At 39.8% G+C, this 24,711-nt stretch overlaps 1 protein-coding gene and 1 long non-coding RNA gene across 2 annotated transcripts; one reads left to right on the top strand and one right to left on the bottom strand.

Moving 5' to 3' along the window:
* The first annotated feature begins 1,286 nt into the window (after positions 1-1,286).
* On the top strand, positions 1,287-9,935 carry LOC133396626 (uncharacterized). Its single transcript, XR_009767394.1, has 3 exons — positions 1,287-1,330; positions 3,018-3,082; positions 3,859-9,935. It is a non-coding gene; the product is annotated as an uncharacterized LOC133396626 (long non-coding RNA).
* Positions 2,362-24,174, bottom strand: fam120b (family with sequence similarity 120 member B). The gene is made up of 15 exons (XM_061666648.1): positions 24,090-24,174; positions 23,696-23,815; positions 21,228-21,418; positions 20,918-21,051; positions 20,561-20,683; positions 19,766-19,957; positions 19,407-19,671; positions 19,137-19,320; positions 18,942-19,043; positions 18,135-18,307; positions 16,400-16,492; positions 11,274-11,480; positions 9,419-9,560; positions 3,974-4,232; positions 2,362-3,886 (listed from the first exon to the last, which is right to left on the bottom strand). Exons 2-15 carry the CDS (start codon positions 23,811-23,813, stop codon positions 3,829-3,831), a joined length of 2,241 nt encoding a protein of 746 aa, XP_061522632.1. The 5' UTR covers positions 23,814-23,815; positions 24,090-24,174; the 3' UTR covers positions 2,362-3,828.
* Between the last annotated feature and the right edge of the window lie 537 nt (positions 24,175-24,711).

Genomic DNA, 24,711 nt, shown 5'->3' with positions numbered 1-24,711 from the left:
TATATATGCATGTCTGTAGTGCGTAAGTGGGGTTTGCCGCTGTGTGTGTGCGTGTAAGTAAGGGCGGGGCTGCTGAATGGTCTGAGGGTGCAGATGAATAGACCAGTGATTTGAGACATTTGAAACTCAATATTCATTTCACTGTTGCCCTGATCCTGTTTGTGCGTGTATGTTCCTATAATCCTAAATAATTAGTATCATAATCAAGGTTTAACTGAAATACTTTTTGTTACATCATATGACAATTTAGAAAATCAAATTAACCAAATGTACTAACGCAATTTTTACTACTAAAAGTTCAAACCGACAAGAGATGGAATTACAGTGGTTATAACCAAGTAGAACGTGAATACATCCCTGTTAAAATACAAGTGGGTAGGCTTAACGCTAACCCATGTAAAAATCTGTCTAATAATAAAATACAAATAACCCGTACAATTCAATTTAAAAAGAACCAAATTTGTTCGGCGGGAAACAATAAAAAATTGCAAATTCACAATAAAAGCATTGTGCAAGTGCACAACTTGACTGAGTTCAAAATTTGTCAGATTGTGAGGGCATTTCTTGTCCATATCCCCTTTCCGGTCACCACACATATTTTTGAGTGCCTCCGTACCGCTCCCATAAAAAAATAAAACGTACTGTAAAAGAGTATTTTTACTTTCTATTATGTTACAATCAACAATGGTTGGATCAGTTAAATGAATAAAATAACGCTGCATAGCAAATAAAAAATACATTGTTGCCTCTTTTTGCTGGGTTAATGGTAAACAATCTAGTAGAGTTCCTATACACTGTCAGCCTGCTTTCATCAACACATGGGAATTCCTCCACTCTGCCAGTCAATTCCATTCCTGAACATCAACATAAATACGCACAAACACACACACACAAACACAAAACAGCCAGGGGTGGTTTGATGGTGCTATTTGACTGAATGGCCTATCGCCATGGTTACAGCAGTACTCCATCAGTCCATTCAAGGAACAGATGGCCGATGTGCAACAGGAGGCACATGTTTCAATGAACATACACGCACATATACGCGCACGCACGCACCCACACACAGAAGCACACTCACAACAATCATTCACACAAACACGTGCTCTCTTTCTGTGTGTCCCTCTCTCTCTCTCTCTCTCTAACACATGCACGCACGCGCACACACATACACACACGCACACACACGTGTGCACGGATGTGCTCCTGCACAGAGGGAGGGTACTGACAACCAGCAGCATATGTTCCACTAGTCAAAGTGCATTCATTCAAAGACAGAGGGAAGAGAGAAAGAGGGAGGAGAGAGGGAGGGAGGGTAGCACGGACACAGGTAAGGAAAGAGGATTTCATTATTCATCACACTTTAACAATCCATCACAAGCTAACTTATTTATTTTGAAATAGACATGTATTATAGAATTATATATAAGGCATATTATATAAGGCCGTACTTATTACATCACATCAATTTAACTAAACTTTTTTTTTTTTAACCACACACACAAACACACCATGGGGGTTGCACCCTCAGTTTTGGGCTGTGCTAAAGAAAGCACTTTGTACTTTTAGATGTATGCTGCAAATACAGACGGTTTATACTTGTTCGCTTAATCTCTCACATTTTCGGATGCCTGTGTCACCGTTGTGCGTGCGTCTGTAGAATAATCCAAAATAACAGAGAGTGTGTCTATTACCGGGACAATTTACCAGTGTGAGCACATGGACATCAGGATAACAACTAGATAGTAATGCCCCGTTTTAACTGACACGGTCAGAGAGGAATTCATTTAACAATGGCATTTGTAAATACTGTATGTGTAATCTATATGCTTTTATGGTCACTGTAGTATTTGATTACATTGTCGTTCCATTTTCCATTCAAGAGGTGGTTGCCTTGGCTCCAAAAGCTTTAGAATGTTTAGACAACACAGAGAATATGTTAATAAAATACAGCAAACAACGTATGGAATGACCACCAAAGGAGGGGAAACAGTCGAATTAAGCAATCCCAGACTGGAAGACTCAAATGGGCTTGACTGAATGTTTGTGTCCCTGCTGCTGGAGGAACCACACCCACACACAGTCACACACACATATATAGAGAGGAAGCCAACAGGCTTTCCTGTGGTTGAAACAACACAACAGACCATCCGCTCAAAACCTGTCTGTTTTCGCCTCTCTCTCAACTTCACCTCTTTTTTTCCATCTCTTCCTGTTTTTGTTGGTCTGGCTATTCTTAGTAGCTCCTCCATTCCACCTTCTCCCCCTTCTGTTCTCATACCTAATAATTGCCCTCTCTCCAACAGTACTCAATTTCCCTTTCTGTGTTGTCCCCCCCCCCCCCCTTTCTTTTTGATTAAGCCTTCTCTCATTTGCTTCACCACAGAATACATCCTGTCTCTTCATATTAGTTAGTAGCTAAACAGAGCCACTTCACTCTAGTTATGTAGGCGTCTAGCCTACCCCACCTATCACCCTCTGTCTCTCAAAGAGTAGAGGTAGGTAGTAATGTGCTACATTTACTCCATTAGTTACTTCAGTAACCTTTTGGAAAAAATGTCAGAACAGTTTTTAATGCAACATACTGTGTACTTATACATGAGTATTTATGTTAAGAAGAAACACTACGTTTACGCCATCACACTTAGCTACATTACGCTAATATACTCGCTATGTGTATTTGTATCCATCTTTTATTGACCGGCGAGACTATTATATTTCAAAGCGACTTCCACCTCAGGCGCTGTCACATTACTCTCTTTCACCAAGCCAATGGAACCAGTAGTGACGTTTCACTACATTTCATCAATCAATTTGATTCTCCAAGGCCCCACCCTCATCCAGAAGCAATGTTTTCAAAATGACTATGTCAGTTACTTGTTGGTTATATTAAAATGTTTCATTTGACCATTGTGTTAACGTGCTTACTAGCGGAGTTTAATTCGGGAATTCCATATATTGTATTGTGGCATCCCTAGCCTACATACCCACATACTGTTTTGATTTTTCTTCTGTAGTACAGGTCGGTCATTCAGGACGGGGGGATGGAGTTCCGTTCCTATGACCGCAGACACGAATTACGGTGATCAGTCATTGCCAGCACACAAAGCACCTCAGCATGGCGAAATAGATTTTTGGAAAGTAAACTTTTATTATTTTAAACATTAGGGACTACGCTTGCCTCAAATTACACCAGTTTTGAAAATTCTAGTGCATTGCTTTTTGCATCAAACCAATCTGACAAAAAACAATTAAATTTTCGCATTTTGTTTTGTCACTGTACCATACAAGTGATTTTGTTCATCAGTGCCCAAATGAAATATTTTCCAAAAATCATCTTTAGTATGAATTTAAAAGTGTTTGTCAAATTATTGGAATAGTTTAAGTTGATCAATTAGGTGGACTTAATGGACTCTATGTGGTAATGCGTCCCGCTCAACGTTAAAAACAGTTTTGAGGATTAAGCATGAATCCTCTTTTCAGTGCATGCTTTTAAATTTTAATTTTAAAATTCAGAAGAAAATATGCTTCAAGTGGCTTCATTTGTTTCCGTTCTATTTTGTTTTCTGTCACAGCAAGTTTGAACAGTGACAAAAGATGCAACTTTTTCATTTTCTTAAAAAAAAAGTCCAACGTGACAAATTTCAAAAGTTGTTAATTCATTTCCAAGTTCTTAATCAAATCTGTCTGCTTAATCCCCCTATTTTCACCTTCAGCATCCTTTAGACAAACATTCTTGACAGCTAATCAGTTTGTTCAGAGAAACTTGATTCCGTGATTCCTTTCATCAGCACTTTCCTACCCTCTTAACTCTTCAAGTCCTGTGCTCTAATCCTCTGCTCCTCTCCTCACTGTCAGGGTGGAGTTACATTCCGGGAGCAGGAGGCTGACACCATCAGAGAAGAGGAATTTTAAATGCGTAACTATGAAATAACGGGATGACTCTTCCGTTAAACAACTCTGGTGATGTTACCTGGGAGCCAGCTGGTATCGCCCTCTGCTGGGACGCCATCCACTCCGGGTATGCTCTGACAGAGAGCTCAAGTTCTGACCACTGCCATCCAAGGAGGGAGGATGAAAGCGAGGGTGGGAATATTGGCCTCCTCCTCCTCTTCCTCTGTGTGCAGGTCTCTCCTGTAGTTTGACTCTGTTGTTTCCACCACCGCGCTGTCTGCTCCCCCTCCTCCATCCTCCTGACGCCTCGCCCCTATCCGGGCAGTTGTCAACACCAGCTGAAGGTTCAAGTGCAATTATAGAAACATGTATTGTCTCTCATCTTTTTAATTCTTCAATGGGCAAGTGGATATAATCCTTACCAATGCAACAACAACTCAGATTAGTAGTGAGGTTATTCAGTTGAGGTGTGAAGAAAATAAAAAATTACATTTTTGATACAGGCGGCACGGTGACCGACTGGTTAGAGCGCCTGCCTCACAGTTCTGAGGAACGGGGTTCAATCCTGTGTGGAGTTTGCAGGTTCTCCCCGTGCCTGCATGGGTTTTCTCCGGGCACTCCGGTTTCCTCCCACATCCCAAAAACATCCACGGTAGGTTAATTGTCAACTCTAAATTGCCCGTAGGTGTGAATGTGAGTGCGAATGGTTGTTTGTTTGTATGTGCCCTGCGATTGGCTGGCAACCAGTTCAGGGTATACCCCGCCTCCTGCCCGATGACAGCTGGGATAGGCTCCAGCACGCCCGCGACCCTAGTGAGGATAACCGGCTCAGAAAATGGATGGATGGATGTAATAACACACAGTTTAATCAATTCATTTAATCGGGATGGATTCAACCCCTTTGTTCAGGAGTTTGGTGTGGGAGAACACATATGAGATGAACTACAAGAGAGACTGACAATATCAGAGACCTCTGACTTAGCAAATGTTTGTCTGGATGAATGTACAACCCCAATTCCAATGAAGTTGGGACATTGTGTTAAACATAAATAAAAAGGGAATACGATGATTTGCAAATCATGTTCAACCTCTATTTAATTGAATACATTACAAAGACAAGATATTTAATGTTAAAACTGATAAACTTTATTGTTTTTAGGAAATAATAATTAACTTAGAATTTTATGGCTGCAACACGTTCCAAAAAAAGCTGGGACAGGTGGCGAAAAAGAGTGAGAAAGTTGAGGAATGCTCATCAAAGACCTGCTTGGAACATCCCACTGGTGAACAGGCTCATTGGGAACAGGTGGGTGCCATGATTGGGTATTATTGGAGCTTCCCTGAATTGCTCAGTCATTCACAAGCAAAGATGGGGCGAGGTTCACCTCTTTGTAAACGAGTGCGTGAGAAATTAGTCGAACAGTTTAAGGAAAATGTTCCTCAACGTACAATTGCAAGGAATTTAGGGATTTCATCATCTACGGTCCATAATATCATCAAAAGGTTCAGAGAATCTGGAGGCATTACTGCATGTAAGCGGCAAGGCCGAAAACCAACACTGAATACCCGTTGACCTTCGATCCCTCAGGCGGCAGTGCATCAAAAACCGACATCAATGTGTAAAGGATATCACCACATGGGCACTTCAGAAACACAATGTCAGTAAATACTGTTCGGCGCTACATCCATAAGTGCGACTTGAAACTCTACTTTGCAAAGCAAAAGCCATTTATCAACAACACCCACAAACGCCGCCGGTTCTTTGGGCCCGAGCTCATCTAAGATGGACTGATGCAAAGTGGAAAAGTGTTCTGTGGTCCAACGAGTCCACATTTCAAATTGTTTGGGAAATTGTGGACGTCGTATCCTCCGGGCCAAAGAGGAAAAGAACCATCCGGACTGTTATGGACGCAGAGTTCCAAAGCCAGCATCTGTGATGGTATGGGGCTGTGTGCCCCATGCCTTCACAGATGTGTTACTTACACATCTGTGAAGGCACCATTAATGCTGAAAGGTACATACAGGTTTTGGAGAAACACATGCTGCCATCCAAGCAACGTCTTTTTTCATGGATGCCCCTGCTTATTTTAGCAAGACAATGGCAAACCACATTCTGCACGTGTTACGACGACGTGGCTTCGTAGTAATAGAGTGCGGGTACTAGACTGGCCTACCTGCAGTCCAGACCTGTCTCCCTTTGAAAATGTGTGGTGTATTATAAAGCGTAAATACGACAACGGAGACCCCGGACTGTTGAACAGCTGAAGCTGAAGAATTCCACCTACAAAGCTTCAACAATTAGTGTCCTCAGTTCCCAAAACGTTTATTGAATGTTGTTAAAAGAAAAAGGTGATGTAACACAGTGGTAAACATGACCTTGTCCCAGCTTTTTTGGAACGTGTTGCAGTCATAGAATTCAAAGTAAATATTAATTTGCTATAAACAATAAAGTTTATCAGTTTGAACATTAAATATCTTGTCTTTGTAGTTTATTCAATTAAATATAGGTTGAACATGATTTACAAATCATTGTATTCTGTTTTTATTTGTTTAACACAACATCCCAACTTCATTGGAATTTGGGTTGTACATAAAAAATGGACATCATCATTTGAAATGTTGGAAGCCAATTTCAAATTTTCTTCAATTTTCACATACTGTAGGTGTAAAAGCCAGGTACTAATATTTAAGGCCAAGTTGGGTACAATGTAGATTAAAGAGTTAAAGGTGCTATAAAATTAAGGCTGTCGAATGAGAGTCAAGGTATGCGAATGTACTCCGCAATATATCTTTGACAATTATTGATATGGATGCCACTTTGTTCTTTCTGGACAAAAGGTTTCCTCTACCATTAAACAGTAGATTCATAGTCAAAGAGTAATTTGGGATGCAGAGAGATATTTGCTGAGGAGACTAAACATGAAAGCTGATTACAAACACGAGGCAAACAAGGCCTGCAATGACACCACAAAGCACAGCTCACACACACACACACACAGACACACACACACATCTGAAGTAATGATTGAAATAGCGAGGGTACAGCCCTCCATCTTGTGCAAGCAGAAACTTCCTCCGAAGACCCACAGGGCTTGTCTTGAGTAAAGAGCAGACAGTTTGGGGTAAACCAACTTGGCACATGCTGCAGCTCAAAAAAAAAATTACAAAAAGTCACAGGGTTTCATGAAAACGACGGGTTCATATTTCACGAGGCTGCTGCTGACTCGTGCTCGATGACTGACCACCAAGTGGTGGAGAGTTCAAGTCTGTTTATAATAAGTTTTTTTTTTTTTTAAATCTTTGACAACAAACTTTAGGATTTGAAATGCACCAAGGAGCCAACTATAGTAAAGACAAGCATAAAAATAAAATATTCATCTGTTCTGTTGTCCTACAATCTTCATCTGCAAATATTGTTGAATACTCAACACACTTCAGAGTTTTATTTGGATTGCAGAAGTTATGACTTATTTTTCCACTTAGTTTCATTTGAGCTTCACTTGAGCTGTTGGTGGCAGTTATGTGAATTTTGGGGCGGGGCTAGGGACAGGATTAAAACAATAAAATTGAAAGTTTTTCTGACCATACTGTTGGAAACTGAGGAACTTTTATGGTATAATGTTCTGTATACAGTGGCTCGCCATGAACGGGACAGGCCCGGACCGCGAATCGCAAAAATCCATGGATAATTGACACCCACTATAATTGCATTGATTTTTATTTTTTTTTAACACAAAAATAAAAGCGGGAATAATCAATCAGTAAGTGTTTTCCAACCAAAAAAGAAAAACAAAAAGAAAAAAACAAAAACAATTGGAAAAAATTTGGAAAAACAAGGTATGCGGGGTCAACATAAATGAGTCCCGTAATTTCTCGTGTATAATGCGCATTCCCTCCCCCAAAAATTGCCAAAAGTCAACAGTGCGCATTATACATGGGTATATGGGCAAATGGAAAAAACCCTGCACATTTTATAAATGTATGCCGCCACCTAGTGGGTATAAAAAAGGTGTAGCCTACACTTTCATTCCAATATGACAGGGATACGCATATATGTACAGTTGTGCTCATAAGTTTACATACCCTGGCAGAATTTGTGAAATATTGTTTTTTTTTTTTTTAATATGGTTGTTGTCTGAACAACAACCATCATTAATTTCTTTTTGGTTATGTTTTGTTAAATGATAATGCGTTTCTGAAATGCTTGACCGTTTAATTTGAATATCATTAAAATAAAATTAAATGTGTTTCGCCTGGTCCTTCATGTTTTCTTTAAAGAATTGTACCCATCTTACAAATTCTGCCTGGGTAATCAAACATATGACCACAACTGTGTGTTTTCTAATTTACTAAATAAAAGTAGGGCTGTGAATTTCAAAATAAGAGCAAGTAAATAAAAAAAAAGGATTAAGTGTTCAAACCAAGTGCCTAACTTCAGAATAATTATTTGGAAAAATACTAACAAAATACAGATAATAATTCATGTGTTGATCATATGGGTAGAGGCAAAATCATGCATTGTAAAAATGCATTATACATTGGTATAAAATTTTTAGGTCAACTTTGGGGGTGCGTATTATACATGGCTGCACATTATACACGAGAAATTACGGTATGTATTCCCCCACACAAAACTTGAACCAAAGATGAGTCTCATCATCATGAGAATTCTGAACAGTCTTCTTGTCTTCACTGATTGATAAAAATTGATTCATTTGTGTTGAGAAAGGTACATAAACAGTATCATGAACAATTGGAAGGAATAATTGAGCTGCCAAAATAACAGTTTGTATCATTATGGGGGTTAAAACTGTCTGCTGTTTTTTTTTTTTTAATTATACTGACAGAAGGTAAAAGATGGGGAGGTGTCAAAATGCTGCTAGAAACGAGGAGGTAAAGAGAGGACAGAGAAGATAAAAGGGTTAATGTATGAGAACAAGTGAGGTAAAGGGGAGCTGAGAGCCGAGTGGGGCTTAATGGGGGGTTTGAGACAGAGAGAGAAGCCTGTAATCATTGTTGTTGTGTGACTTAAAATAGAGCGCTCCCAGCCTATAAACAGAAACATGCTATTACTAGTGCACTGACAAAGCAAGTGTTAGATCCAGACGTGCACGTCCTTGCAGTCGTGTGTGTGCGTGTGTAAAAGACCACTGCACACATGGAGCTGGTTACAGCACGGCCCTCTGGGTAATGTGGTTCATTGAGGGGCACCAGAGAACTACAACCACCGATCAATGGTCAGATTAAAATGCTGTTTCTCCATTTGGCTCCATGGGTATTTTCAACCCCAATGTGCATCATCATCATACTATTCTCAAACACGGGGCCTTTTCAAAATAAAAATATGGAATTAAACTCAGTTATTATGAGACTCTTTTGACATGCTTACCTTGTATTTGAGCTACACTATTCCAACAGTCCAAAGTCAAAATGCATAATAATAAAACAGAAACCAACACAGAAACAAATTTGTTTCAGAAAGAGAAAATTGTTTGAAGATAAATATGTGAAATAGGTGAGTCACCTGTGTGTCCGTCTCTGTATCGGGGACTATGACTTCGTTCAAGCAAACTAGCTCTGGGGCGCGACTGCAAGACTCTGTTTCTCTTCATGCAAACTTCTACATGTTTTTCTCTCAGCTGGAGAAACACGGCCAGACTGGATGGCTGGAAGGGGAGCAGAAAATAACAAAAAGACATTGCTGTTAACTGGGCCCGACTTGTGACAACATTCTCCTTCAAAGTAAAACTGATACATGTATACACCAGCCACATCATTGAACACACCTTAACGATCTAATGAGATCCATTCTAACACGTCAACATTATTGTTGAATGCTGTTGTTTTTTAAAAAAATTATTATTATTATTGGGGTTGTAGTTTGAAAGAGCTGTTTGCATTGTGATGTAATTATCCATCCATCCATCCATCCATTTTCTGAGCCGCTTCTCCTGATTAGGGTCGCGGGCGTGCTGGAGCCTATCCAATTATATTTGTATTCAAGTCTTCATTAATTTTGTTTTGTTTTTAGCAACAATATTACAGTATTGGTTTGTCATTTTTATTTCAATAAAATATGTTTTAAAAAATGTAAAAAAATTTGAAAAAAAAAATCATACAAGGCTAAACTTGTAAGTACAGTATTTAGTGAGACCTCCACTTACATTATACTTGCATTTGTATAGAAGTTGCCATTTGTTTGACATTTGCATTGAACAGTACAGTCATATACTGTATTAGATATTACAGCGGCTGAAAGAAATATTTAACACATCACCATTTTTCATCCATCCATCTTTGTATGTATGGATTATTTGGCTTGTTCCTTAAATCTGGTGAAAATTGCATGTCAATGGCACCTTTGGTAATATTTTTAGTGAGAAAAACAGTTACGTGTTAAATACTTATTGCAGCTGCTGTATATCCATCTATCCAGTTTCCATACCGCTTATCCTCACTAGGGTCGCGGACGTGCTGGAGCTATCCAAGCTCAATCTGGGCGAGAGGCGGAGTACACCTTGAAGTGGTCGCCAGTCAATCACAGGGCACACTTAGACAAACAACTATTCGCACTCACATTCACAACAACTATGGGCAATTTAGAGTCTTCAATCAAACTACCATACATGTTTTGGGGATGTGGGAGAAAATCAGAGTACCCGGAGAAAACCCACGCAGGCAAGGGAAGAACATGCAAACTCCACACACTAGAAGCCGGAACTGTGAGAACTCTGGGAGAACTGTCAGAACTGTGAGGCAGATGTGCTAATTAGTCGGCCACCGTGCTGCCTTAGCTATTATACTGATTTCAAACTTTGCTCAGCCATATTGCACAATTTCTCCACATCACTGTACTGGATGCAGCAATAATGGCACATCCATTGATCTATTTTCTACAATGTTTGCCCTCACTAGGGTGACAGGTGAGCTGGAGACTATCACAGCTGACTTTGGGTGAGAGACCGGGTGCACTAGACTAGCCAATCAATCATAACGCATACTGCATTAAAAAAAAAAAAAAAAAAAAAAAACACATTCACACCCAAGGACAATTTAGTATTCAACATGAAAACTGCACACAGGATGGCCCGAGCTGAGATCCGAACCTGGGGCCTCTGAACTGTGAAGCAGACGTGCTAACCATGATTTGACCGTGCAGCCCAGTTGCCCATCCATCCATTATTTTTTTTATACCGCTTGTCCTGTCCGCGGTTGCAGGGGTAATGGAGTTTATAACATTTAACAGAGTCACTCAAAACTGGGCATACACTTCATAAAGGCAGAAGTTTGAGTCCTGGATGTGTTTAGGACTCAAAGGTGTGCCTAATAAAGTGGCAAAGGAGTGTATTTCAACTATTAGTATCCCCTTTTCCACTCACAAGGTTGTCCAGAAGCACCATTTGCTCAGTGCCACTATGTGCCAGCAGGTACTTAGAGTGGAAGAGCTGTCCATCGAAGCTTTGCCAAGGCATGAGGGCAGTGTTGGGCAGTGGGCAGCCACTGGCACAGTTGGCCCCAAGCAGGTAGCTCAGTCCCCGGACGTAGAGAGAGCCCAGTTGGACTGCTCGACTGCTGAGGAATGGCAGCTGAGAGAAAAGAAGGTTGGAATTATACTTGCTTGGTCACACACATCATATCTTTACTGAGATGGCTGATGCTTTGTTTGATCAACTGTCACGGCACTTGGACAAGAAGCAACGTGAACTTGCGCCATCTCACTTTACATTCTTGCAACACACAGCTCAGTCGGAGACAATAGACTTCTTCAGAGTATGTTTTTTGCTGAGGAACTTTACTCTCCTTCCCTGTCTGAGCGAGATGACCCAAAGTTACTTGGAGGAAAGATTGTTTGAATTCTAAAAATGCTGAAGAGAGATGCCTCGGCGCAACCTTCAAATCACTTTTAGAATAGTTTACTCCTGACAAACCTTTACGAAAGGAGGTATGTTATCCATAATCCATTACGGCACCAATATGTTAAGTGAGTGTCAGCTAGGAAAAGTGGAGTAGAATTTATTTCAAACAGTTGTCTTTTCCTATGTTCAAAAAGGAAGCACCTTTTCATCTCACCTTGACCTGAGGTGGTATAAAGGTTAGGAGATTTGACCATTCAAAGAGGCCCAAAGTCCACTGAGGATAGATCATAGGCCCGGTAGATACAGAAGGACTTTTCAACTCTTACAAGATTATTTTATCTACGACAGATCCCACTCATACAGAAATTTTTTTGGCATTGAATAGTTTTGTCGTATTATGTGAGATGTGCTCCGATAATAACAGAACACCACACACATTGTTCCACTGGTGATCTCGAAATCTCGCGTGATCACACGTGATCTCACAAAACCGAAAAAGACGAAAGACTTTGCACTGATGTTTCCCGAATGGTCCTGAAGGTTACTGGAGCTGAGAGCCTTGTAAAATGGCGTTTTATTTAAAAAAAAAAAACAACAACTTGCTTTGGAAAATACTTCTTGCCATCTGGGGAGCCCACTTTTATACAAAGAAACGACATCGGTTAAGACATGTTTGTTTTTATTTATGACTGTTTTTGTTGAGTCAGGGTGCTTCATGATTGGCTATATTCTGTTCCATCACGGTTGACAACGTCATGACTCTGGACAAGTCAGCTCTCCCCCACACACGATGATTTTTGGTCATAATTTTTGAACGTCTTCATTATTTAAGATTGTCGGCCCGACCTGTTTCGGACCCTAAAATCGGGACGAATCTACTCTTGACAGACATCAGACTGAGGACAAGAGATTAAGATTGACCGGCGTTTGACATGTTTGGTTGGGAAGGGGCAAAATCGGCACAGAAAGAGGCCGATTGTCTTTATGTGTGTACCAGGCCTTTGGCTTCATATATTTCAAAGTTTTACAAACATCTTAACAGTGGGTATGTTACATATGTATACAAATGTCAAATCAATCATTGTTTTTCTATATCATTTTACAACAAACACAATTATCATAGCATAAAGAGTAAAAATGAAGATAAAACAGAAATGTCATGCAAAAATTCAATTGTTTTTATACTGCTTAACCTGCTTAAAACGTATGTATTTATTATGACAATAATAGCTAACAAAAGCATTCAATTACTGCAGTTGTCCCATATATTATTAATTTATATTTATGTATTTTATTGGTCCTATTTTATTTATTTCAAATTGTGATACTATATATAAAGATTTATTTAAAAAATTATGTTTTGTTTTTTTTTAAATGAAAATTGCTACTTTTTTATCCTCACATGGGCGAAAATGGCCATCCATTGATATAACTTACATTCATCTTAGTGAATTAATAGAATCTGAAGATACAGATCATGAATATGAGCCTTAGTATAACCACAAAGAAAATTTGCCTATTCTTTTGAGGTAAAAAAAACAAATGTGACTTGCTGCGGTTTCCTATGTGTTCCTCCAGAATGTTGCATTATGTTGTAAATAACCACTGAGGCAAAGAGCAGAGTCAATGACAGAAGGCAGATGTTCACTGTGTGCGCATATGTTATGCTCTCACCTGTCCCATGGCAGATAGCGCTGATAACTGTGATTTTGTACACACACACACACACACACACACACACACACACACATACACACACACACACACACACACACACACACACACACACCAGCACTCACACAGCTCTGCCTATCACCTGCTTCCAGTCAAACACAGCTTCACACACTGAAAACAATGACGCACTGGACAGACGCACAAAAACCCTGAAGCGCACAAACAAACTGACACAAAGAAGGAAAAGGAGACTGAAAGAGTAAAAAGACTAAGAATATGAGAACACACAAAGTGTGACAAAGGACAGAAAACAGTGTGCGTTTGTGTGCGTGTGTCCATTCTCAATGGGGAGACGCGTGTTTGATGTAAATAACCCCATGTGGTGAGCGTCAGCCGGGACAGACGGGCGATCGTCCCCAGAACACTCTCTCTATCCCTCTCTCTCTCTCTCTCACACACACACGCACACACACACACACACACACACACACACACACACCTGCCACAATGGAGAGCTGATAAGTCTATTCTTCTTTTTATTTGTATGTGCTTGTGCAGGTAAATCTATACTGATCATTTGCAGACCCACACCCTCCAAGAGCCTCAAACCTCTCCCACATCACCTATTAAATACGACACACTACCCTAATTACTGTGCAGCAAATAGATGAAGAGGCAAAAGACAAAATAAGTATGGTAATTAAGCGGTGAAAATAAAAGGGTCAACAAAAAGGCAGTGACTGGTTTCGGGAACAGCTGTTGAGACACTTTAAGCTCCCTCTCTGAGGAAAACAGTAACTTTTTAACCAACTCCATAAATAAATTTAATTTTCACAACTTATAAGGAGAAAATCACATAATTTAAATATTGATTGACAGATTTAAAATGTCACATTAACTTTTAAAAAGAGTCAACAGGAAGGATCGCTATTGACCCAATGACAACAACACCAAGTTTTACCAGGTCAAATATGCTTTTTACCTACAGTCATCGGTCACACATTAGGTACAGTGGAAAAATCTGTCATTCAGTACAAGAGCCTTATCAAAGATTCTGTCTTTGCTAAGATAACCCTCTGTTTTGATTGACAATGGCATTAAAATATCACTGAAGAACGAACCCCACAATTCCAATGACACTGTGTAAAATGTAAATAAAAACATAATACAGAAACCTTTTCAACCTATATTCAGCTGAATACACTACAAAGACAATATATTTCATATTCAAACTGATGAATATTATATAAGCTTTTTTTTTGTTTGTTTGTGTTCTTTCATTTGCCAATATTCTCTCATTTTGAATTGCCTGCAACACATTCCAAACAAGATGGGACAAGAGCAACGAAATACTGGGAAAGTTGAGGAATGTTTTTTTTTTTAAAAAGCACCTGTTTGGAACAGGTTGATTGAAAACAGGTGAGTGTCAGGATTGGGTATAAAAGGAGCATCCCTTAAAACCTCCCAGTAAACATAGATATTGAATTTCTAAAGCCGTCAATGGCAGTGAATTTGTTTTAAAAAGCTCAGTTGTTCACAAGCAAGGATCGAGCGAGGTTTGCCACTTTGTGAACAACTTCATGAGCAATAGTCCAACAGTTTAAGAACAACATTTCTTAATATACAATTGTGTGGAATTTAGGTATTTCATCATCTACTGTCCATAATATCGTCATAAAATTAATATATTTTGGAGAAAAACATTGAATGCCCATGACCTTTGATCCCTCAGGTGGTGCTGTATTAAAATCCTGCATCATTGTGTAAAGGACATTCCCATGTGGACTCAGGAACACTTCAGAAAAGCATTGTCAGTTAACGCAGTTCGTGGAATGCGAGTTAAAACTCTACCATGCAAAGCCATATTTCAGCAACACTCAGATTATCTGAGATAGACTGACGCAACATTGAAAAGTGTGCTGTGGTCTGACGAGTTCACAATTCAAATTGTATTTGGAAATCATGGTCGTCGTGCCTCCGGGTCAAAGCCATGCAGATTTATATGAGCACAAAGTTCAGTGATGGTATGGGTGTGCGTTTGTCCCCATTGCATGAGTAATCACATCTGTGAAGGAACCATTAATGCTGAAAGGTACAGTGGGTAAGGAAAGTTTTCAGACTTAAATTTCAGTTTTTCCTTTTTCATAAATCTGGAAAAATTTCAACAATTCTGTTTTTTTCTGTCAAAATAGGGTGCTGTGTGTACATTAATGTGGAAAAAATTAACTTAAATTATTTTAGTAAATGGCTGCAATACAAAAAAATAGTAAAACATTTAAGGGGTTCTGAATACTTTCGGTACCCACTGTACATACCGTACAGGTTTTGGAGCAACACATGCAATCCAAGCAACGTCTTTTTCTGGGACATCCCTGCTTATTCTTACAACAGCGTGGCTTCGTAGTAAAAGAGTGCGAGTCCGAGACTGTCTCCCACTGAAAATGTGTGCCGCATTATGAAGTGCAAAATATGACACTGGAGACCCCAGACTGTTGAGCAACTGAAGCTGTAAATCATGCAAGAATTGGAAAGAATTTCATCTAAAACGGTTCAACAATTAGTGTTATCAGTTCCCAAATGCTTAGAGTGTTGTTAAAAGGAAAATTCATGTAAAACAGTTTTTTTTTCATTGTAATTGGGGTTTATAGTGAACTAGAACTGCTCTTCATCAACGTGACAGCTGTTTGTAATAGTCTAGACAGACAGTCAGATAGATACAATAGGTGATAGACAGATAGAAAATAGAAAAATACAAACAACACCATTTACATAACAAGCCCACTTCTAATTGTGCTATTTGTTTTTTCTAAGAGATTCCCATTCAAGAGCCTACTTAGGTTTTCGCTATGTTTTTTGCTTTATATTTTCCCTGACTGGAAGCGTGTTTACTGTAAAGTATACAGGGCCATTGTTCTCATACATTGGGAAACGCATCACAAATTGAAGTAGTTGCAATAAGTGCGTACTCTGCTGACCTTTATCTGTTGAAGCTCTTGCAGAGTTGTTAGCCTCAGACACACAGCCTGACTCAGGTAAGCATCCACGTCCTCTGAACATAAAGATGGTACCTAGTGAGAGAGCGATACGAAAATGAAGAAATCTATGGTTATAATACATGGCTTTCAAATTTAATCCCATCTTCGTGTGTCTTCTGAGTGGGATCTGTTTGTTTGGTCTGCCCTCAACAAGGAAAGCAGCAAAGCTGAATGCAGCAAAGGCAGCCAGTGTGTGCGTGTCTATGTGTGTGTGTGTCTAATGTGTGTGTGGCATGTTCAAAACAAACAAACCCTAAAGCTATTTCAACAGACGAGTGACGAGCGAATGTGAATGCAGCGGGCATCAGACAACAACAGCCACTGTTGTCTGTCGGCCCGTCTGCTCCTCTTTGCTTGTCTACTCATCTAAAGGACCCTCTAACAAGTTGCCCTTCTGTTGTGATGCTTTTTTGTTTTTGAGACCATTTCAATCGCGGTCGCAAAGGAAGCATCAGACAGCTGTGCCAGAAATCTATCTGGAAACAAGCAAAGTTTTCCTGCCTGAGAGACCTTTAGTAAAAGTATAACTACGACAGGAAAAAAATAGAATAGACTACTCTGTTCATTTTAGTGTGTGATTTCTGGGTTTCTGCTTAATTTTAGATGGATATGTTTAGCACAATGCTACAGACCTAACTAATAAGAATATGGAGCGTGGGTGTCCTTAAGGAAGGCACAGAAGCCCTACTTTCACATGGCATGACAGTTTACAGAGCCTGCTCACCATATCATATTTTTAATGCAGATTTAGATCCATAAGTATGTAAACAGTGAGCCAACTCAATACCTGATAGCAACTCCAGACCTCTATTTGCTTTTTTGGTTTGAAATAACCCACAGACGGACTACATCTCACCAATTAACAATAGCCCAAATATGTACATTTGAGCCTATTACAAGTGGTAACAAATGGTTGTAATTTCTAAATAATAAATGCTATTTGTGGGGGGCGAAGCCTCCTAATTTACACATGAAAGTCATCTAGTCTTCAAATCCACTGTGGTGGCATATAAATGAAAAAGCTCATAGTCCTTGTCCAAATATTTCTGGACCTAAATATATGCAAATTCTTGAGGAAAAAACATAAACTGAATTGTCCCCATGATGGACACTAGAGGCTTGTTATCCTGTTAACACTTCATTTGTTTTAGGAAAAAATTTTAATAAAATAGTATGTGATTAAAGACAAAACATATTTTGATGGCCTACCGATGATGTCGCACAAACATATACTGTATTTTAAAAAGCCCAACACTTTACCCATAATAAAGACACAATGTAGTGTGGTAAATTAAGAAATAAAGTGTTGGGGTGGTTATCAGAACAGCTGTTGACGTGTCTATGGCTAAACTGGTCAATCTGGATGATAATGGTGGCCATCAAGCCAGACAAAACACTGCAGTACACAATGTTACCGAGAAATGTTTAACATCACATCACATCATATGGTGACAAAAGGGGGTACAACTGGTACCCCCTTTTGTGGTACGTTGGTCATATTCCAAACTAAAAGCCCACACACATGTACAACTGTGGCTCTAATACTCCTTGTAAAATTATGGTGATGCTTTTGCTGTCGAAGTCAATTATTTTTAATAAACAAATGAAAGTAACATTAATTTGGCTTTTAGACATTACTGCTAAAAAATTATTAAAATCTACTACTAAGCACTACCTGGAGGGCAACGTAGGTGACCAGACAAAGAGCAGCCAGGAGAAAGTCTTCAACAACTCCATACATCTCTGCAAGCTCCTGGCAGTCAAATATTGAAAGAAAGCTCATAAGCCGAAGGGCGGAAACTTCAGGCCCGGAGCTGAACCACAGCAAGTCAAGACTGGGCTGTTCACCTACAAAACCAGACAGATAAAATAGTGAGGTGTTTGGTTCGGGATTCAGAAACATTTGAGTGCATGTGGCATGTTGGACATGAACAACTGAGCCTGTAGTGATTACAGTGGACTCGGACTGTCATTACAGCTGAACGGATAGGTAGTGGAACAAGTTCGACTTCAATCCTAAATTTTAAGGAAAAGCCTGAATGAAAACAGGGTGTGAGATGTGATAAGACAAGATAAAGCTGGTCTCCCTCACCTTCCAGTCTATATTTCTCAAAGTATTTTTTGTCTTTTGGGGGGCTTTTTGGCCGTGTATAACACAAGAGTTGCAGGGATGATGGGGAAAACTAACAGAACCATGGCAATGACAAAGACCTTAAGAAAGGTGCAGAAAGGCATCCGCATCAACTAAAGTACTCTTACTTATTATTAAAAGTTACTTATGGTTTACGCTACACAAGAGTGACTTCTGTAGCCTTTTTTCCCCATCACTAAAACATAATCTCTATGGAATTTGAATGTCTTAAAATGGAAAAGGTTAGACCACTGAACCAGACTGCATGTAATTTCACAGGAGCACTGTAAAATGAAACTGTATTAACTGGGGACATAACAACTGTTTACACAATGAATGTAGATACAGTACGTGCGATACAAATTGGGATGGGGAGGACCATGTCGGGCTCCTTCAAAGGGTTGCCTGGATAGACAAACCACTCTCTGATGGCAGGAGGTTCCACAGTGCTGTCTGAAAACACAAAGTTTAGAAAATGCCTTTCTAACATGAAGGAGTCCAAGGGTGCGAGTCTACTCTGCATGTCTTTTGTGTGTGCTATTTTACCATCATGCCTGTTGAGCAGTAGCAAACCATAAATCCGTTGTCTGCAGGACTTGTAGACAACAGCCTGCGGCACCAGTTCACGATCCTCCTCATCCTCCAGACTATTGCTACAGTCAATCACTCCTTCACACACGACATTGTAAACCATGAAACCCTCTGCCGACACATGCTTTTCTACACAAGCCTACAGAAGAACCAAACAGTGAAACATGGTTGAGACTCAACAAAGTGAATAAAGACATACATTTGTAGGTGTGGTACAGGATATACCTTTAATATTTCTGGACTGACACGTTTCTCAAAGGTAGAGGTTATAGGAGGTAGGGCATCCCGCTGAGAAGCTTCCGGTCCAGCTAGTAAATAGGAGCAAATCCCTTTTTCCAGGAGCTGTCTGTCTGCAACTGTTAGTTTCAGAGTCTGAGGAATAAGCCCTCTCTCTTCCTCCTCTCTGCCCCACAAAGAGCTGACAAACTGGGATACAGCTAACACCATCTGCCTCTGGGGAGCTCCAGAGTGGGCTGTGTCATACGGTTTCCTGACAAAACGATCTTAGAATTTTTGTTTTCTTTTATTATATTTACATTTTAATTGTGACACTTACATATAATGATAGACAATTAGCCACACACCTGTATGCTGTCATAGCACTGTTCCTGATAGCTTGCATGCGCTCCTCTGGCACCACATCGTTACCGAGTAGACAGGCCAGTAGGGGTAACTGAGAAACATCCAATCCAATGGCTCGGCAAAGCCTCTCTCGGTCGTATAGGACGGTGGTGAGGCGGTCTAACTGCAGTTTTGCCACTGACAAGTAAGGAACACTTGAAAAAGAACAACAATTACATATTTAAATCTGTCAGTCTGCATTTTCTTCAGTCAATTTGACTTGTTAGTGACACAAGGGATGAATCTGTGACCATAGGTAGTTAAGTTGCAAAAGTCAAACTAAAGGCCCATTTGTGCAAGACTCAACTCTTGTAAGTCGCACTCCATGTTTTTCTAATTACTGCTACTATTGGAATTTTGGTATGTTTGTAATGATGCCGTTTGACGTCTGGCTTTTTAAAAAATTCATTCATATCATCACTGTTGATTAAATGCATGTTTCTCAAAATTTTGGGACATTTTCCTTTTTATCTGAGCAATAAAGAAAATCTTTCTCCTTCTTTCAAGGATGTAAAGGGGGGAAAAAAACCTTTATGTGATGTAAAAAAATGTACATTTATTTGAAATCAAAGCAGCATTTTTATCTTTGTATTTTTCTGTGAAGTAGAAGACATTTTTGTTACACTATGGTGTGGAAGGAAATATTTGAGACAACAGAATAACCATGGCATGCATATTCATATTGAAATACGGCATACGTTATTATGACTATATCATGTTTAAATTTAAATGAAAATAACGGCCTCAACTTAACCAACCTGTCATATATGACGAAGTCTGAGTCCTGTCCCAAAATGCCCATGCAGCCATGGCGACGGGCGTAACAGGCAATCTCATAGTCAGCCTCCTGCACTGAGCAAAATACATCCTGACCTAATGTCCTGCCAAAAAATACATCAATATTATCATTATTATTATACTATTATTCAAAGATTCAAGGACTTTTACACATACGGCATAAAATCCTATACCCAAGATCCCAGATTAGCCAAATAAGTCTCAAGAATCGTGATATAAAAATAGACTAAGAAAAAAAGATAAAAACAATCAAGATAAAAAAAAAAAGATAAAAATACTTGTTTTAGTCGCACATTGATATGTGAAAACCTGCAAACCTGAGGGCAAAGCGTGTGAATGTTGCCAAGCCAGAGGGAAGAGTGAAGAGATATTTGCCTGGTTGTTCTCCATGTAACTTAATGTAACGGAATAGTTTAGACACCTCCCCGTTTACTCTTCGTCTTCGCTTCACCTGTAAGCAATAATCACACAATAGTTTTAAGCCTAATTATGAACAGGTGGAAGTGAAATAGCAAGGTGTTAAAATCCTAAGAAAGTAACGTTTCATTGACGCTTTCAAAACTTCAATCATCAATGAATTTACAACAATTCATGTATGTTCACACCTCACAAGCTTGTGTTACTCACCCACTCATGTCTCTTCTTCTCCTCAACCAAGCCATCAAAGAAGAAGACAAGACGAATTCCTACAGACGTGAATGTCTCCACCCAGCGCCTCAGGATGCTCATGTACTCGTTCCACTGACCCCCACACACCCAGTCTTTACACAAGTACCAGTGGCGCAGGCAGGCCATCCCATCCACAACAAGTGTGGGACCTGAATGAAATGGTATACAATTTTCAGGGTATGAACACATGCAGTCGTACAGCAAAACCTTCAATTGAAACCTTAGTGAAATGAGACATCAGGCATACTCTCTTGAGACTCCAACCCAATGAACGACAAAAAGAGTGTTTGGCTTTTTCTTTGACTTTTGTGTTTTTATGTGACGCAGAAGGGTACCAGTGATGGCAACATATATAATGATGACCATAGAACCAGAAATGTAACTTAACGTGACATAGGAAAGTGGTAAACGGATCACTGTCCTTCCTGGCCGTTCAGGAAGCAATTTCGTGGTCATGCGAAGATACTCACCTCATACACACGCAGTAATCTTCTCTCTGCATATACAGCTGATATAAAAGGTCTACACACCCCAAATCGCACATTTTTGTGGTATAATTTTTTTTTTACCAATGAGTGACGTACCATGAGACGTATTTAAAAATGGTTCATTATCAATGTGGCCTATTACCTGTACAACTCAATTGAAAAATAATTGACATCTTTTCAAGTTTTTGTTCTACCTCCCAATGATAACAGTATTTTTTTGGGGGAAAAAAAACATTTCATGCATTTTTGCAAATTATTACATAAAACCTTCAGGCCTTTGCTAGAAATAAGAAAAAAAAATGCCTACTCCAACAGCTGAACTTTATTTGGGATTAATCAGATGAACTACACTCTGTTCCAAATTATTAGGCAAATTATATTTTTCTTAGATTTTCTTAATTGGCTGATACAAATGACAGTCTGCATAATTTTCAAATCATCAACCGTCAGAACATAATTATTTTTGTGAACAAGCCTAACCCTAATAACAGTATTTTTTTGAACGATAGCTTAAAATGCACTATTCCAAATTTTCAACACCGCTTATCCTGGTTAGGGTAGCGGGGCGCTGGAGCCTATCCCAGCTGACTTCGAGGGAAAGGTGCACTACACCCTGAACTCGTCGCAGGGCACATATAGACACGGACAACCATTCGCACTCACATTCACACCGTCACTGAGTGGGAACTGAACCCACGCTGCCTGCACCAAAATCAGGCGAGTGTACCACTACACCAGCTTCACAATTCTTACATCCATTAAACTTGTGAGTTTTTGGAGAGTGTCTTGAATTTCTTTTTGAGATGGTGCACTGCCATGCTTGAAGATGCTTTTGTTACTTCAGATTCTGCTTTTCTTTTGGTACCATGGAAGAAAGTGGTCAGTCAGAAACTGCACATACTTTTCACACATTTTGAGACCCTAAAGCGGCCGACGAGCTCTCTCCCCGGCATACTCAGGCACCACCATATTCCGGTCAATATAGCGGATGTACAATGATTCACCTGATTTGGCTCCCTCAGATTACTACTATCTATTCCCCAAGATGAAAAAGATCTTAGCTGTCAACATTTCGCTACAGATGATGATGTCATTGATGACGTAGAGGAGTATTTCCGGGGGGCCAAGACTCAAGCTGCTATTAACAGGGCATCTGTAAACTCCACAACCGCTGGAATAAGTGTGTAAACGTACAAAGAGAATTTATTGAAATATTGTATAAATGTTTCAATTTGTCAGTATGTTTTTAACATAGGCCACAAACGTTTTCAATCATCCCTCGTACCTACAGCCTGCATAATCAACGGATGAGTAATATTGCTATTATTTAGACGTATTAGGTGGCACTTGACTACTAGTAAAACAGAGGTTGTATTACTTGGGGGCCACTTCAACCGAATTGTGTTACAAAGAGACAACTTGTCTATAGATACAGTGAATATGCAGGATGTCCCTTAAGGCAGAAGCTCATCTGCAAGGACTATGGTTTTGGATCCAGTTAACGGTTGCAGAAGATTTTTTTAAATGGTTGCAGAAAAAAAGCCAATCGCAGGGCAGATATAGACCCAACAACCATTAACAGTCAGATTAACACCAATTGAGAATATTAAGTCTTTATTTAACCTAAGATTCATGTTTTTGGAACATGGGAAGAAGTGTAGTGTACCTGAAGAAAACACCATAATAAGTATAATGAATTCTAGCCACATGGTCAATTGACGGCAAAGTGGAGTACCTGCATCAAGTTCATTTGAATCTTGCCAAGCACCTCAACCTTTGTAATGTTAAAAATCATATCGATGACGTTATATGTTAATACTCCACTTTAAGGAAATGTTGAAAATGTCACTTCTGTAAGAAATGCAATTGGCGACGTGTCCAGACTTTAAGAACACTATGTACATATAGAAATACACGAGGGTTACAAATGCACTCAACTGGAAGTGTTGTCAGATGTTTTGGGAACATGTTGTTTGACCATTTCTCTCAGGTCGACAGTTACGCAGGATTCTGGACAGCAGCGCTCCATGAAATACTGGAGACCTTTTACTCCCATTTCTACAGAGGGAGAGCAGGAATAAAACAACAACATTCATTTGGAGGTACCAAGAAGGCGTTTGTTTGATATGCGTTGATGTTGTCACGTAAGAACGAGATGGGATGCTACTTGTTTAGGATTCGTCTCTTCTTTATGCTAGCGATTAGCTTAGCGCCCATTTGCAAGTTTTACTCGATACGGTATAGCCGCACTCCTTGCAATTTGAAACTGACTCAATACGTTATATACGTTGTCGCCGCTACTATTTAACTTCGCATTTAGCGAACAACTTACTTCTAAATATGACGTAGAATAAGGCAGAGTCTCCTGGTTGTTTTGGTATGAAACTATCACTTCCTGTGTCGCACAGTGACGTCACGACGCTGCAAAACAAAGCGCACGTTCTTGGCGCATGCAGCCACACCAGTCAGTCGAAACGGGTGATCCGAATCATTGCTACCAATCCACAGATAAAACACCATGCAAACCTAACTAACATACACACGTAATATAAAAGAGAATAGCTGGTGATGGAATATATTACATTTAAAAAAATATAAACCTCTTAAGGGGGCATGAATATAACTGGCCCATTGTGGTCTTGTGGCATCAGTCCACCCATCAACTCTCCAGGCTGGGATCAGAGACAGACTAATTGCTCTCCAGGAGAATGGAGCTTTTTTTCTGAAGTCACTAGCCATTAGGTCTACCTTCCACACAATGCACCCCCCGTCCCCTCGACTCTATTGTCTGATCTTAGCAGAAATAAAGAAAGCGGCATATGCTGGCTGTCAGTCCAGCTGTCAGCATCTGTCGTTCCCCAGCCAGATGCTCAGTGGACTAGAAGGGCAATCCACCACAGTCCACTGATCTTCGAGTAGGGATGAGCTCAGTTGTAAATCTGCCCCCCGTGTGT

The sequence above is a fragment of the Phycodurus eques genome, chromosome 2 (genome assembly GCF_024500275.1).
Source record: "Phycodurus eques isolate BA_2022a chromosome 2, UOR_Pequ_1.1, whole genome shotgun sequence".
Taxonomy (NCBI): Eukaryota; Metazoa; Chordata; class Actinopteri; order Syngnathiformes; family Syngnathidae; genus Phycodurus; species Phycodurus eques.
This window is presented reverse-complemented; position numbering and strand designations above follow the sequence as displayed.

Bases quoted from the DNA above. Each gene is read 5' to 3' on its own strand.
- fam120b (XM_061666648.1), bottom strand. From the start codon at position 23,813: ATGGGAGTAAAAGGTCTCCAGTATTTCATGGAGCGCTGCTGTCCAGAA. The intron at 19,321-19,406 runs GTATATCCTGTA...GTTCTTCTGTAG, and splicing joins TCAGTCCAGAAATATTAAAG to GCTTGTGTAGAAAAGCATGT. The intron at 11,481-16,399 runs GTCAGCAGAGTA...CTTTTCTCTCAG, and splicing joins AAGAGCTTCAACAGATAAAG to CTGCCATTCCTCAGCAGTCG.